This window comes from Limulus polyphemus, unplaced genomic scaffold (genome assembly GCF_000517525.1).
Source record: "Limulus polyphemus unplaced genomic scaffold, Limulus_polyphemus-2.1.2 Scaffold211, whole genome shotgun sequence".
In the NCBI taxonomy this organism is placed as follows: Eukaryota; Metazoa; Arthropoda; class Merostomata; order Xiphosura; family Limulidae; genus Limulus; species Limulus polyphemus.
In genome coordinates, this window is record NW_013665821.1 from 497,762 (window position 1) to 513,633 (window position 15,872).

A 15,872-nucleotide genomic window follows, 5' to 3' on the forward strand; every position below is an offset into this window, starting at 1 on the left:
TTAAGTTAACTTTTCCTATTCTGGAACCTCAGGACAATTAACTATTTTGATGAAGATAATGAATTTGATTCATTCTTGCTGGTATACAACGTTTCCTAATTAGATGACTATCAATTTATTGTGCGGTTGAAGTTCCGTTTCCGCGCGTCATAAAATACGACCCGGAATTCCTCAGTGAAACAGGGGGACGCGTTACTTCGCATCAAGTACTCTTGAGCGATTTATAGCAGTGTAATGAAAACGAACACCACTTATCCCACAAGTTTGAAACACGGTCCCTATATTAAGAGGCCTATTTTCAAACGTTGTATGTGAAGATGGCCCTCCTACGTTCGTGCTTTTATTAACATGAGCTCAGTGTTACATGAACTTTCTTCTTGGAGAAATGCAGGTTCTTCGGCATTTCATAATTACCTGAGACAATGTAGTACGTGTTTTTGGTGACTAAAAGCAGTTTTTCTTTTAATTTGATAATTCTTTATTTTGCAATCAGCCAATTCCCTAGAATCTCGAGACGTCAAGTAAATGTACAAAAAACAACAGTTTTTAGCACTAATTCTCAATAAATGTTGCAAAAAATTGGTTTTTAGTGAAGATTTAAAAAATGTTGCAACAGTGATGCCTAATAACACATATTTTTTAGTTTATGTCTTATATATATGTTGTTTTTGTTAAGAGTATACACTATTTTACCAGGTGAGGCAAGTACAACGTTCTCCGGGTAACCGAAGAGTAAAAAATTTGGCAAGTCAATAAATGATATTCAACTGTCTCTAGTCAAGTTACGTTGTATGAGATCTTTGTAGGGGTTTACGTTTTCTGATTGATCACATTAGAAACTGTGTTTGTTCGTTGCTGCTGAAAGCCTAATCATTTCTCTGTCTACAAACAATAAACACATAAGACGGGAAGATTCACACCTCCACCCCTCTTACAGCTTTCACCATCTGGTGACCAAATGAAGAGGTGGAATAGAAGCACGACTATCCTTAACTTGGCTTGATTCCAGTCGTCAGAACAGTCAGTGTAAAGACTGCATGTATGTAAGGCTATTACTACGAGGTAAGTGTGAGTGTTGGGAAAGATTAGTTTCTTGATAGGTGATCACCGCTAACTCACGTTGAGATACAGTTGTAAGAACGTGATTTAATGTTAGGAGTTTCTAAATACAGTCTAGGCTTGAAATATAAAGATCTCTTCAGTTGAGCAGGTGTTGCAAGAAATCGAAGAAGGCTAAAATAATCGGACATAGCAGAATATTAGATCGTGGTATAAATAACGTTGATTCTTATACCACGTGTGTATTTTATTTAGTAAAAGCTTTTCAATATCATTAAGTTTTAATATCTTTGTGGTAAAATTAAAGTTTCTTTTTCAAAATTAAACGATCTTTTAACCAGTATTTAAAGATTTACTTGAACTTAAATTTATTACAGGAAACTCGAGAAGCAGACGTTGTAAAGTAGTATACACCAGAAGGTTTGTTCGTAAAGACCAATTAAGGAATTCTGTTTGTTCCGATCTCTGGAAAGCGTTTGTGCAACTTAGCTTCAAAATATGTTTAAAATGATAAAATAAACAAAAGGGATAGTATAGTTGGGAATGTATGTTACTTTATCAATTTAGGAAGTAGCGAATGTGGCTAAACTACTTATTTACATTACTGTAATTATTTATGGAACAGCGCATCGAATATAATTTATATTGACTTCTACTTGGACATTTCCCATTTTGTTATGCATTACTTGTAATAACTTGTTTAGTTCTAATATCCTATTTTCAATCAAAGTGTATGTTCATCTCTTTTACACAAATGATTCAAAACTACGATGCAAGATATTACTGGCTTATTACCAAACAACAATTTTACACAGTGGTTGTGATACTCCTGAAGTTCCAACACACTATTTACTGTTTTGAATTTAACGTTTTTATTCTTTATTTTTTTGGACACTTGTTTTATCTCTTTATTATATGTTCGTCTCTTTTTGCATATTTAACTAACGTTCAACAAACAGTTGCAAGTGATTACGCGGGTTTTTAAATGCTTAGTTCCGTTTGTGCTACTGTTAACATACGAGTAGGCCAACACTGCATGCATTGTTCAGATAATTAATTGCTGAAAGTTATCCAATAACTGTGTTAGAAAGCTATAGCTGCTTAAAAGACATGATTAACTGATTGTTCAACTTATCCAAAATATAATTTTAACATACATAAGCTCTTTAAACTCTTGTTAGCATATCGAAAATCAAGACAACATTTCTTTTCATCATGAAGATATTTCATATAAGATACCTGCTTGACAATACAAGCTGTAATTCATACCACTTGTACTTACTCTCTAGTTATACTTGAAGTTACTTCCCTTTCTATACTTTTTCATTTTTTAAATGCCTCTTGTATATGTGTAAACATTTCGATATATATATATATATATATAGAAATGTTTACATTTTCTATTTGCAGCTTCATCGAAAGGGTTTTGTTCTCAGATTACTTCAGCTGTCATGGTACAGAACATATAAACATAAACTATTCATTATCCTAACAACAGAGAGGTGAGTAAGCAATAATTAAATTCGTTAGACATAAACAAATCATGTGAAGTTCAAATGCCTCGAAAATGAACTAATTGGTGTGAAGGGTAAAGCATCATTTACATTTATCAACAGTGACCAACTTCTTTACAAAATATTACTACTGATTTGTAAATATGGCAAAGGTTTATTTCTTGTTGTTTTTTTGTTTACTGTTGATTTTTTAAAAAAAGGCAAAAAACAAAACTAGAGCTTTTTTATAAACCAATTACGTTAATTCATGTTCAAGTCCTTACTTCTTCAGGACTAGGAAGCAAGAACGTTACAATAACTACGTAACGTAAGTTTTCATGGTGCACTTTTCAAGAGTTCGCGAAGCTATATTTTTGCCTAAATCACTCGTTCATTTGTTAAATCGCATGTAATTAAACCTTTGTGTCAAATCTTGATTTTCAAAACAACAACGAAATACTCATTTAAGTTTCCCAAGATACAAATTTACATAGACTAAGATACAGGCGAGTTATTAAGTAAATGTAAATAGCATTCATTGAATAAACGTTGTATCTCTGTTTTATCAGAGCTTTTCGTTGTTTACATTCGGTAAATGCTAATGTTATGCATGACTTTACTGGTTTATCTATTTAGATTTTATGATGGACCTTTGACTCTTCATAGGTTGTGGTAAAACAGAAGAAAACACATAAATACATGAATATGTGTATACTAGCATTCTCATATAATCCATTTTACACAACTAACACAGATGTCTTCAAAACCCACAAATAACGATCTTTTATTCTATCACACCTTCAAACTCTGTCCAGTTTTTTTTTCTTTTACGAATCAGGTGCTCAACATGCTCTAGAAGTAAACTGAGGTCCGAAATAGATATTTACACATGGTAAGCATATCAGCTGTAATGACTGTTGAGGAAAAAGTGGACAAGACCATTTAGACATAGGAGGCTCTGTTTTCTTATGTAAACCAAACAGGCTTACCTCTGTTCGGATGACCCATGAGACTCCGTCCATATGGTTGTTTGTTTGCTTCACAATATCTGTACACATATTGGATCAGTAAGGTGGAGAACCGTGAAGATGGTGAGCCATTCCGACCACAGGTGAGTTTTCGTTACTGGGTGGAGTTGGCATACCTGCTGCAGACTGACACACGTACCATTCACTCAAGTTTGTTGGGTGGCCACTTCCTACTCCAAGCCCAGAGTTGCTTACCATGGGTAATGCCGTGTGGCCTGGTAGGCCAGAACCGACTAATGTGCCCGTAGATTGGGACCCGATCAACGCATTGCTGTTGTTACCGTTTGCGGTAGCGCACGGTGGCGTGTCGCTTTCGTAGTCAGACATAGAGCTGTTGCTACCTGTGGAACCCGGCACTGCGCCGGGCGGCGGAGGTGACTTCCCATGTACCTTCATGTGTTTCCTTAGCGAGCTTGGGTGTGTGTAACTTTTATCGCAGCCTCGTATCTTGCAGTTGTACGGTTTGTCACTGGTATGCACGTGAGAATGTTTCTTCCGGTCGGAACTATTAGCAAACCTCCGGTCACATCCCTCGAACTCGCACTTAAATGGTTTCTCTCCTGTATAACAGGCAAAAATAGTAGTCATTAAAACTCTTGAAAATATATAAAGTTAACTTAAAAATAGCCAATAATTCGTTTTCTAAAGCTCTCTGAACAATAAAACATATTGACCGCTAATCTATTTATCATATTTGAATGCCACCCATTTTTGTAAGGAGTGTACAGACAAGTTTCAGAACAAAAAATTCACATATTTTTAACATGCTTGAATTACAGAATTAAAAAAAAATCAATTCTTTACCTACTTGCTATCATCATTTAAAAAGAGAAACTAAAATAGATGAATATGAAAGAATGAACAGAAAAAAACATGAAGGTAAATAACATTCACTTTTCATAATGATTTAAAAGAAACTGTAACACACTCACATGAACAGCATGTTCAATAATAATTTCATCCGCTATCAGAAACTTAGGCCTAGAACGAACCGTTTCATGAAAGATTGTGTGAAGGCAATTCAACAGAAAAAAAAACTGTATATCTGTGGGAACCAGGTTTAGAGTCGCTCTGAGCTCTGGATATTGTTTTAAATAATGTATGTAGACCTTCATACTAATACATCAACAGTTTAACCCTAGAATCACCTCGGCTTCTTAAACACATCTTTTCCAACTATTTGTGCACGAAGTTGCTTGTGAGTCCATAATTTATTAGTTACAGTGTGCCTAATAATAAATGAATCACACATTTATGGAAACGAAAATACTAAATATCAAAATTAATCTCACTAATTGCTGCTAGAGGGGGTGTGTATTTTACCTGGAATATAAATAGCTTCACTCAGTTATTTTTGTCAGTTCTTTACATTCGTTGTTGTATCGTGTAAAAAGAGACAAGTGCTCAGTATAACGCAACGTGTGGACTCTACCGGTAGTGAACAGTATAAAATCAAGTCGATAATCTAAAAGGTTAAACTGAGCTAGGAAAACAAGACGATTGACACTGACAGAAATGTTTGAGTAAAATATTAACTGAGGACACGTTTAGCTTCGAAATGTGTAAAGCACAAGCAAGCAGGTTCAGTATTCTAAAAGTTTATAACTCACAAGAAACATATCATCTAATACATAAAAACAAAACGCAGAAGCTGAACTAGTTGGGCAACATCTCGTGCTAAGTAGCGATAAATACTGTTATTAAGAGATACACTGATACAAGATGAAAAAAGTGGATTGAAATACTACAGCGCTGGAATGGAAGATGTCGAAATGTATTTCAAATGACGGCACATTTAAAATTCAACCTATTTCCTTTCTTTTAAACATGTGCTTACATATACACGTAAAGTAAATAGAAAGGATCTTGAAATTTGGAATTATTTAAAATGGTTTATTCTATCAAAAAATGTATTTATATAAAAGGTATGTGAAAAACTGCAGAACTGGCTAAGAGTTGAGTACAGTCTTCATTCTAATTATATAATATATATATATTTATATATCAGTCACTAGCATTTTCCACAATAATCATGTTTACTAAAATAAAAATCATAAGAGGATAAAAATAAAAAAAAATTTAGCAAGTTAAATAGATTTCCAGTTGTAATTATAAAACGTGGTTTTCCAGGAGACTAAACACAGCGTATAATAAAAATAGGTCAGATCATCTTGTTTTAAATACTAAAAATGTTCTGTTAAAACACGAGCACTTAATCTTACATAAAAACTTGTAATTAATATCCAGGGATATAGCGTTAGTTTGCATCAGTTTGTAATTCACATTGTGTGTGTTGTATACAACACTTTTAGCTGATATAAAAATAAAGTTAGATAAATGTTCTTTGGGACACTGATAGTTAGAATAAAAAATATCAATAGTAAAATCTACCACAATTATAACCTAAAATCGAGGAACATATTTTAAACACGCATCTTATTAAACTTTTATTTGCTAAAAAAGTTTGATAAATATGTACAGAGTTCCTGTAACATGAAAAAGAAAAACATTTATCTATCTGTGTGAGATTTAAACAAATAATACGTAAGTAAAGATTGGTACTTTTTTTTTCAAATATTTCGTTGCCATTGGAGATTGGAATTTGTACCACCAGTTTAAAGTTTTAGATAATGCAGTATTAAAACGCGTATTTGTTTTCTATTATGTATCTACAAATAAACCCGACACCAGGAGAGTTGTATATCTATAAATGTGACAGTGATATAATTAAAGGAATTACTATCAACACACATTAGCTTGTCTAAAAAACCCTGAAAATAACGGATGCCAGAGTCAGTATGAAAATTCCCTTATCTAACCAATTGTATGTATGTACGGTTTCAAGAATAGTTTTACTGTATCGTTGTTTGCTCAATATCTTTTCTACGTAATAAACACTCGGAGGTTTACGTACAGCAACGTTTGCCCATAATCCCAAACAGGAAAAAAAATGGTGATTTTTCGATATTTATTTTCTTTTTTTATCTTCTATAAAAATTCCCCGAAAAATCCTGCAAATATCAGATTCTAATTAGCCACCACCAGAGTGTGCGATAGAGGATGTGTTAACAGGTCGTTGTCATGACAGTAGATGAATGTAAATACAGTTTTGCATTTATTAATTATCTAAAGAACAAGATAACACCCACACTTTATTTTGAGGAATCCAAAACTCACGAGGTTCTTTGATAATATAACCAAAATTTTGTCTGGATTGGTCCTTCATACTGATATTTCTATTTCTCTTTCCTGACCTAGAAATAAGTGGATCAAATACAAAGGTAATAAGCCCCATCACAGAGCACACTCAATTTTTCTATGTCCATGTACAGCTCTTGTAACGCTCCCCGGAGGTATATGCTGTAAATGACCTGTTTGATGGTATCTGTAAACGAAACCAAGGGTCGCATAATTCTCGGTGACAGCTTTTCAACCACAACCAACCTTGGTACTTCTTTTATTTCTAGTCCCCCTTGTCCTTTGCTATCGACATCATCTGCTGCTCGAGACTCGATAGTGAAATGAGCATGATGATGTATAATATCAGACGACAAAAATATTTCGATGCTATACATAAAGAATTAGCAATCTACATAACGTAAAAGCTGTGATCAATTAATAAAGACAGATTGGCTTCATTTTTGCATACAAGTTATAAATCAAAATCTTGTAACGATGCTGATAATATTTCAATTGATTTCTTTTAACCGTGACTGAAAACGATAGTGTTTTTTTAAGTTTTGTAATTTTCTATTAAATGTTTTTTTTATGAGTCGCAGGTGGTCTTTATATAAAAATGAGTTACCAAACATTTCAACATTACTGATAATCTGTTTTCTGACTTCATATAAACATAAAGAACTCTTGCGAAAGAGCACGCACATATCTTAAAACATAGGAGTGACTCCTGCAGGCGCAAATCACCCGTGATTGAAAACACGACAGTTAAGGTTCAGCGTAAAACAACCGCGTGCTAAAACACTTGCTTTATAATCCTCAACAAACGATACTTTGAACATTAACTCGGAATGACAAGCAAACTTACCAAGCGACTGTTATCTACAAGTGTCCTCTAACGTTCAGAAGCGGCGTAAATAGCACGGTCAAAATTGTTATCTGTTATATGCACTGATGGCTTTGTCTTTCCTGAAAAAAATCCTTCTTTCTATCATTGAATACGAAAAGCACAAAATATTTATTGAAACAATTATTACATGAATAAGACTATGATAAGATGTAAAAGTATATCTGACACACATGTCATTCACCGAGAAGTATGTATTCCACGCACATATTTCAGGTCCTTGTCTCATTATACTGCTCATGCGCTGTGAAATTGGCATAAATATAATTTCTTAATTGTTTAATAGCATGACGTCAGTATTTTTTTCAAGGTCAATATTATTTTGAATTTACAATTAATCCTCGTGTATGAGAAGATCAAAGAACATATTAAAACAGTTTCGGAACAAGGGCATTGGATTCAAGAAACTCACGAAACTAGGAAAGCACTTTTAAGAGCAACGAACCAATTTACATAAGAACATATGAATTGTTTAACGTGTTTGAAAAGGCGAGTTGCTAAAGGTCAATTCGAGGATTAAACAATTAAAATGGAACGCTTTTTAGTTCTCACATATATAACATTTATAATTTGCCGAGCTACTCACACTTCACATACATTAAAATGTTTACTGAAGTGTTATCTTCAATGAGCAGTTTTCTTCCGCAAAATAATTTTGAATGTGCAAAGTTAGCAAAAACATTACCTATTAAAGTGTATATTATTGTGTTATGTTAGTGTAACCCCACAATGAATTTTAGTTTTGCGACTTATTAAGCCGTAATAGGTACTATTAAAACTAAAGCTAGAATGAGATGCGAATTCCTAGTTTGGTCTTCAAAGGTACCCTCATTTCTAATCCCCCATAAAGCCCCCCAGTGGCACAGCGGTATGTCTGCGGACTTACAACGCTAGAAACTGAGTTTCGACACCTGTGGTGGGCGGAGCACAGACAACCCATTGTGCAGCTTAGTGCTTAACTTCAAACAAACAAACAAAAATTACCATATACTTCTTATTACATCCAGTGGGACACTTTAGGAAGCGTGAAGATAAATACATATATATAATCATTGTGTAAATTTGGGTTGCTTATAAGTAGAACCTCATATTTGAAATGAACATCTTTTAAATAACTGTTCCAGAGGGCAAAATTTCAAAAGCACAACGACAATCATAAGTTTCTTTCAGGAAAGTCTGGACATGGTACTGGGTGTTTACAATACTGTCACAGAAGGTATTCGATATGTTCTGTATCAGCATATCAAACCCTTCCCTATATGAAGCTACTACAAGCATCATCTGTTACGGACAGTGATAATTCATCCTGACAATATCCAGCACAATGGCATGCATTATATTTGAATTATCATCCGGAAAAAGAGAGAAAGGGGAGAAACAAAGCAGTGCCAGTTTGTGAGAAAGCCACTAAGATATACAGAATATACATATGTATAATATGTTTCTTAAACAACGTTTGAAATGCCAACGCTTTCCTAAATAAAGCTTACGATCCTCAATATATATCCGGTTAAATTTTGTTCTTGTAGACAAGAAGTTTTCCAGATATAATCATTGTAAGTTGAGGGGAGGGAGGTCTTTCTACACTACTCTGTAAATGTATATATATATATGACATTGTTCCCATCTTTTCACCCGTGTGTCTGTAATTGTCTGTTTTATTGATAATCAGAAAGTTACAAAATGGACTATCTGTGTTATGCCCATTGCGGGTATTTAAACCTGATTTTTAGTAAGATAAGCCCTCAGACTTACCGTTAAATCACGGGGGGAGGTATGGCTTTAATAATTACAGCTATTTTTAGACTTCTCTAAAGAATAATGAATACAATAAACACAACTACATAATATAATGGCATGATTACAAATGAAAGACTAGATATTCCCATAGCTAGCTAGCCTCGGTTAATTTTACTGTTGTGTTCTTTCCCGTCATTTTTTATTTTTTTTTTTGGTTTTAATAAGATAAATGGTTTATTTGTCTCAACTATTTCTTTACTTGTATTTCATTGTGAATGAACGACGTTTGAAACAGGTATTTGAGTTTTCTAGAATATTCTACGATGGCTACATGTTCATTTGTTCATATAGCGAGATTACATTTCTTCCAGTCATTTCTCCGAGATCTGCATCATAAGCATCGTCAATCAGTACTTAAGATCTAGGCTTAGCTGTCGTTGGCTCATGTAATTATCTAAAAATGTAAGCGGATCAAATTACAATATAAAAAAATGTGTCGAAATATGTTCTTTCCCTGCCCAAGTAGACACATTAAGCTGATTCTCCAGTAATGAGGTGTTGTAAACGTTGCATTAGAAATTATGTGAACAAATGATATGAAAGCTGGGTTTATATCCTAACATAATTTGATGTTGAACTGTTTTAAACTGTAAATACATCTAACCTTCTCAAATATGTTGCCTTCCGAAGCTTAAAACAAAGGACTGAAATATAATTATGAAAAAACAACATTTTTTAATTCAAGTGGCTTTGCATATTTTTTCTAGGCCGATCTTTTCAAGATTTTCAAGTATGATATAGAAAATGTGTACAAATCTCTATCCATTATTATTTTTTGTTAAAAAAACAGCAGAAAAGCAGAAAAACTATTTCCAAGAAAAATATAATAAAACATCGTACTCATATCTTTAAATGTTCTGTGTCAATATACAAGTGTTTTTAGACGTGATTTCTGACATGATATCAACAGTTGTATTTTTAAGTATGTTATGTTCACAGATTTGTGTTTTACAGGTATGATGTTAGTGCACGCGTGTTACGTTCTTTCACACGTGATTTTAAGCGCAGTATATTAGTAGACTCGTGTTTTTAAACTTATTATGCCAGCTATTTGTGCTTTTAAAAATATTATGTTTGCAAATTCACGTCTTTATGACTGTTATTTCTGAGTAACATAAGTGAGAGATATTATATTACAAAAAAAAGCTAGTAATAATTTAAACGATATCTGTCTACGAGGACTTTTACTTAGCATCAGAAAGACGCTGATTGACCTTGTGTTTGAGCTCTGGATTCGGAGCTAGCGAGAGGAGTTGGACGGTACCAATAAATACACCACTCCTTCCATATACACACATACAGACTTTAAGTTGTGGAGCGTTATAAGAGTAACTGTCAATCCCTTAGAATGGATGGTGGGTGGTACAGAGTTGCCGATTGGCTACTTCCCTCTCGACAGTATTATAAATGTAGGGACGGCGTCAGATAGCTTACTAAATCGGTTCGATCACAGTATTTAGCATCATGTTTGAACTTACACACACTGCTGTTAGTAATGCCAATCCATTAGGTATTTCACGCCTTATAATTTTATTCTTCTATAGTAATGGCTAAAGCACAGCTAGCGATAGATAAAATATTTTTTACATTTCTCTCAAATGTCCTCATGGGATTGACACCGCAGAGTTATATTATTAGTTTTATGTAGTCTTATAACAAAATTGTGATCCTAAGAAACAAGTAAGCAATAGCTTTAAAATATCAATCGACTTGGATATTAAATTAATTAAAGAAAAACATAGTGTATTTAAGATAGTTTCCACTGAAACACATTTGTCCTTTTTTTTTGTGAAATTTCTAGAATTGAGTAACTTTAAAAATTATATTAGTTTATAATTTTTTTCAAGGGGTAACATACGTAACTGAAGGCCCAGATATTTCAGAATGTTTTCTTTGATTTATTGTATTAGTTATCACTTTTACGAGCAGAGTACTTGCCAGAATTCAATTGTGATCTCACTAAAGATGATGATGACGCAGTATTTCAGTGCATACATTGGTACACATTAGTTTTTTCACACTTATATAGGTGCGAAGCGTTGATACACGAGTCATCTGTTTTTGCTAGAGCAGAACAATATTATACTGAATACTTATAAACGGTATACATCTGATTGTTTTCATTGCTGTGTGATGGATATGATGAAATAAAATGTATCTTATTGGTTAAACACATTGAGGGTCAATAGTATTGTTGGCGCACATAGGTGAACTTAATGTCAACATTTCTACAGTTCATATATTCTACAATCACATACTTGTAGTACTCTAAATTGAAACTCAGTTAGTTACATTAGTAAAATTTATGAATTATAAACATGTTAACATTAAGTTCACCAGTTTATTTGGTATTAATGTAAAGTCGTTTGCTCACCACTAATAACCTGAAATATTTTAGATGTTTAGATAACATGTGACGTACCATCACAATTAACTATTCATTATTCGTCAGCAAAGGAACTAGCTATTTATCTAGTTGTTAGTTTCCTTCTTACTGTAGCGAATCAAAGAATAGATTAGGCCTCTACGTCATCTGAAATTTATGTTTCGGTGAAGAAAATAAAATTAACAACTACACCTGTGTACGCCAACAATATTCTGTTCTAAAAAAACAACTTGAATGAAAGAGAAATTACGAATTTAATAGCAAATCGAAAATCTGCTAAATAATGTCCTTAACAATTAATGTATAACATTATAAGATAGGCATAGGTAGATAAATATGCTGGTGCAACTGACCCAAATTAGGCTAGAGGTTGAGATGATTGACCGTTCTACCTACATCTCCCAACAAAGACCCACTTCAACATGGTGGTCACGACCTGCAAATCGCTTCGATTGCTGCATTCAGCTTCTTCCTTGATCGCCTCTTGTTGCGCATGTGCCATGCGTAGACATATTTTAGTATTGTCGAGTTAATTTTCTGCCACCTTTCACACCTGTGCCGTTTTTCAAGAAACTGAGGATGTGTCTTTGTATCGTAACTAACACCTACACGTCTATCATAATATAATTGTGCACATACACATAATATCAAAATATAAGCAAAAACTGCATTTACTTACTGCTTCTTTATTATGTACATACACTTTAAAGTTTTAAATATTTTGAGCTCTTGATATATATGTATATGAATATTTACGTTTTCTTCCTGAAACTTTCACGTCGTGCTAACGAATCATCTGAAAAAACTATTCATAACACAGCAAACCAGGATTAGTTATGAACCTAGTCTACAGTTTTACTGACTAATCAGAATGCTTATACCTTTGTTCACATGCTTTGAAAAAAGAAAGAAATAATCGCATCAAGTTTGAACAACAAACCAATAGTTTAAATTCAGTAAAATGAGCTATATGAACAAACCTAACCTGCGGACAAGTTGAGCAGCCTTCTCAATATTGCAACATGATTGAATTTTCGTTCCAGAAGAGTAACAACTTTCTTAATGAATATGAATAACACGTTTATCTTTCCTTAAGTTGCGTGATGTGTAGGGCGTAGATCAGGGGACTGAAACCCGTCGCCGAATATGCTCGCTCTTTCATCCGTGGGGGGCTTTATAATGTGATGGACAATCGTCAATTTTACTATTTTTGTTAGTAAATAGTAGCCCAAAAGTTGGCGATGGGCGGGGTTCACTAGCTGCCTTCCCTTTATTGTATCTCCTCAAAATTTGGGAACGGCTAGAGCAGATGCCTCTGGAGTAGCTTTGTGAAAAAAATTGATTTCCTATTTATATTTATTCAAACACATCCTCTATTTGCTAACTTCTACAATGTTTAATACGTTTGGGTAAGATTTGCAAATAAAATTTAAATATTAAAAATTCTATTAACCTAGCCACTAAACTGTGAAATATCAGTACGTACACATGTCAACACAGTTATATGTTACAAAATTCTTTATTGCCTGACGCTAACACAACAATTTACCCTTGAATACAGCTGGTAGAAATCTGTCTCTTGTATATAAATACTTTAAATACAAACTGCACATCTAGTGTTCATTAGAAATACCATTGTCTATTCCCTTAAACAAAATATGCTTATTACCTGCTGCTGTTGGTGGAGAAATGTCCGCTTTCCTCTACTAACTGAAAACTTATATTCAACCGTTGTGTATATGAACCTATTTTTAGTTATTCTATGACATTTAATGTGAAACGCACTTGTTGCACTTTCGTAGTATCAGATTTTGTTCTTGGGGTGAGGTAGGGTCCCAAGACAGGACCTGGAACTTGCTCCTCAAAGGGGTTTTAATTCTAAAAGCGATTTACTGCAAAGCGTAATTGAGGATTTTTTTTTGAAGATGAGTTACTACTCAGCTTTAAGAATCTCTAGAGTGATATAATTTTACTGGATATTGATGTTAGGAGGATACACACGTATTGTAGCTGACTTCATTAGATCACAGACTGGCTGCTACGTATAATTATACCTAGCACTATTCTACACTGTAATGCATGTGTGGGTGTCAAATAAAAGCCTTTTCAGGCCCGTACTCTTTTTTTCTCATATTGTTTACTAGACCAAAAAAATTGCTTTTTCAAAGTTAGAGGAGCTAATCTTTTAGGTCTAAACCCGGGGAGGTTATCACTTTCAGCCCTCGTGGCTTCTACGAATGTGTTGTCGTTTGCTAACAAAAGTCTTACCTTTCTACAACTGTTAACAAAACTTCTTATTGGTTAATAAAAGTGTTTGATGGTTAATTTCAACGTAACACTTGCTGCTACCTACTGTTAACAGAAAATTTGTTCGTTGACTAAACTATTATCAGGAACTTTGGGTTATATATTTAAAGTTAGATGTAATATCCCTTATGATCCTTATAAGTTTGAGAAACAAAACACGTGTTCCAATAAAGGAGATAATGGCTGTAATTCTGCAGCAGTAAATCGTTTATATCCAGCAGAGCAGTTATATACATAGCTATACGTAACCTATACAGCTACCTGAAATAATAATAGGGTAAAAGGGAGATCACAATCTGAGGTGTGTTTTTATGCCCCCATCTACAAAGAGGGTTGTGCAGCTTTATTGAATGAAACCTTTGTGTTATGTGGAGATTTTATCCGTCTGTCGTAACACATTGGTTACGACGAGTGTAATAACGGACAACAGTTCTAGCCATGACCTCGGAAACTTTCGTCCAATGCAACATATACATTATACGTATGAGCTCTAAGTGATGTATTCGCCAGAATAGCTGAGCAGAAGTAAAGTGTCTTGACGATGTTTGATAATTCAATGTATGGTTTGTGTACATTTCCCACATTACCCATCAAAGATGATGAGTTTTCGGTCACTTCTTCCTTCCTTCATTTACCACCAAATTCTAACAAGTGCACGTACTTCTAACCTGAATATAGTGTTTGGTTAATACTCAAAATGCCAAGGGTAACAGGTTTAACGACTCAGAAATACCCCCATGTGTATCATTCCCCACGTGAGGATTATCAACAGGCGACTAATACGATTAAATCAATACAAATCTTCCTGCTATAGGGTATTGTGTACTGTTGAACCCGGAAAGTGAGAATTTCAAAACGACATTCTTATCTATCTATCTGTCTGACTGTTTGTCTATCTATCTATCTCGGACAATTGTAATGACTTATTTTGTATATATATATATCGTTCATGAATAAATAAAGTCTCTAATTTTAACATACGTTGCTCACTATATTTAATAAATCCTCACAAAAACAGACGAAAACAATGTTGCAAAAAATCATCATCTTGTCACAAACTTTTGTTTTTTATTCAGTGTTACTATCTATATAATAATAAAAAAAAACTTCGCAACCTATGTGTTTAAGGGAAATTCTAACATACATTACATGCACACGCGCTTTGTGAAAAGTTGGCGTGTTTACAAGTAAAAGATGAATTGATTTTCACTTGGAAGATGCACAGGAATTTTAGATAAATTAAACAAGTGTAAGCAGTCTATCGTCTGATCAAAATACAAAGAATTTGTTCATTACAAAATGTCTAGATCTATCGGTTTATACGTATCATAGGTTGTGATCAAAAGTTTACCGTCGTTAGTTTTATGGAATAGAACTGTACTGTCTTAGGTTTTACCTCTATAGAAATATCTAAAAATATAAAGAATTTGTTCATTACAAAATGTCTAGATCTATCGGTTTATACGTATCATAGGTTGTGATCAAAAGTTTACCGTCGTTAGTTTTATGGAATAGAACTGTACTGTCTTAGGTTTTACCTCTATAGAAATATCTAAAAATATAAAGAATTTGTTCGTTACAAAATGTCTAGATCTATCGGTTTATACGTATTATAGGTTGTGATCAAAATTTTACCGTGGTTAGTTTTATGAAATAGAAGTGTACTGTCTTAGGTTTTACCTCTATAGAGATAAAATTAAATTGTGTAAAATAGT

At 33.6% G+C, this 15,872-nt stretch overlaps 1 protein-coding gene across 1 annotated transcript in view; it reads right to left on the reverse strand.

Moving 5' to 3' along the window:
• Nucleotides 1-2,457: 2,457 nt before the first annotated feature.
• Nucleotides 2,458-15,872, reverse strand: part of LOC106478438 (zinc finger protein ZIC 4-like) — a 32,246-nt gene continuing 18,831 nt past the window's right edge. Inside the window, exon 2 of the mRNA XM_013938980.2 lies at nucleotides 2,458-4,140. Coding sequence (XP_013794434.2) covers nucleotides 3,617-4,140 — 524 coding nt within the window. The 3' untranslated portion in view covers nucleotides 2,458-3,616. The remainder of the gene's footprint in view (nucleotides 4,141-15,872) is intronic.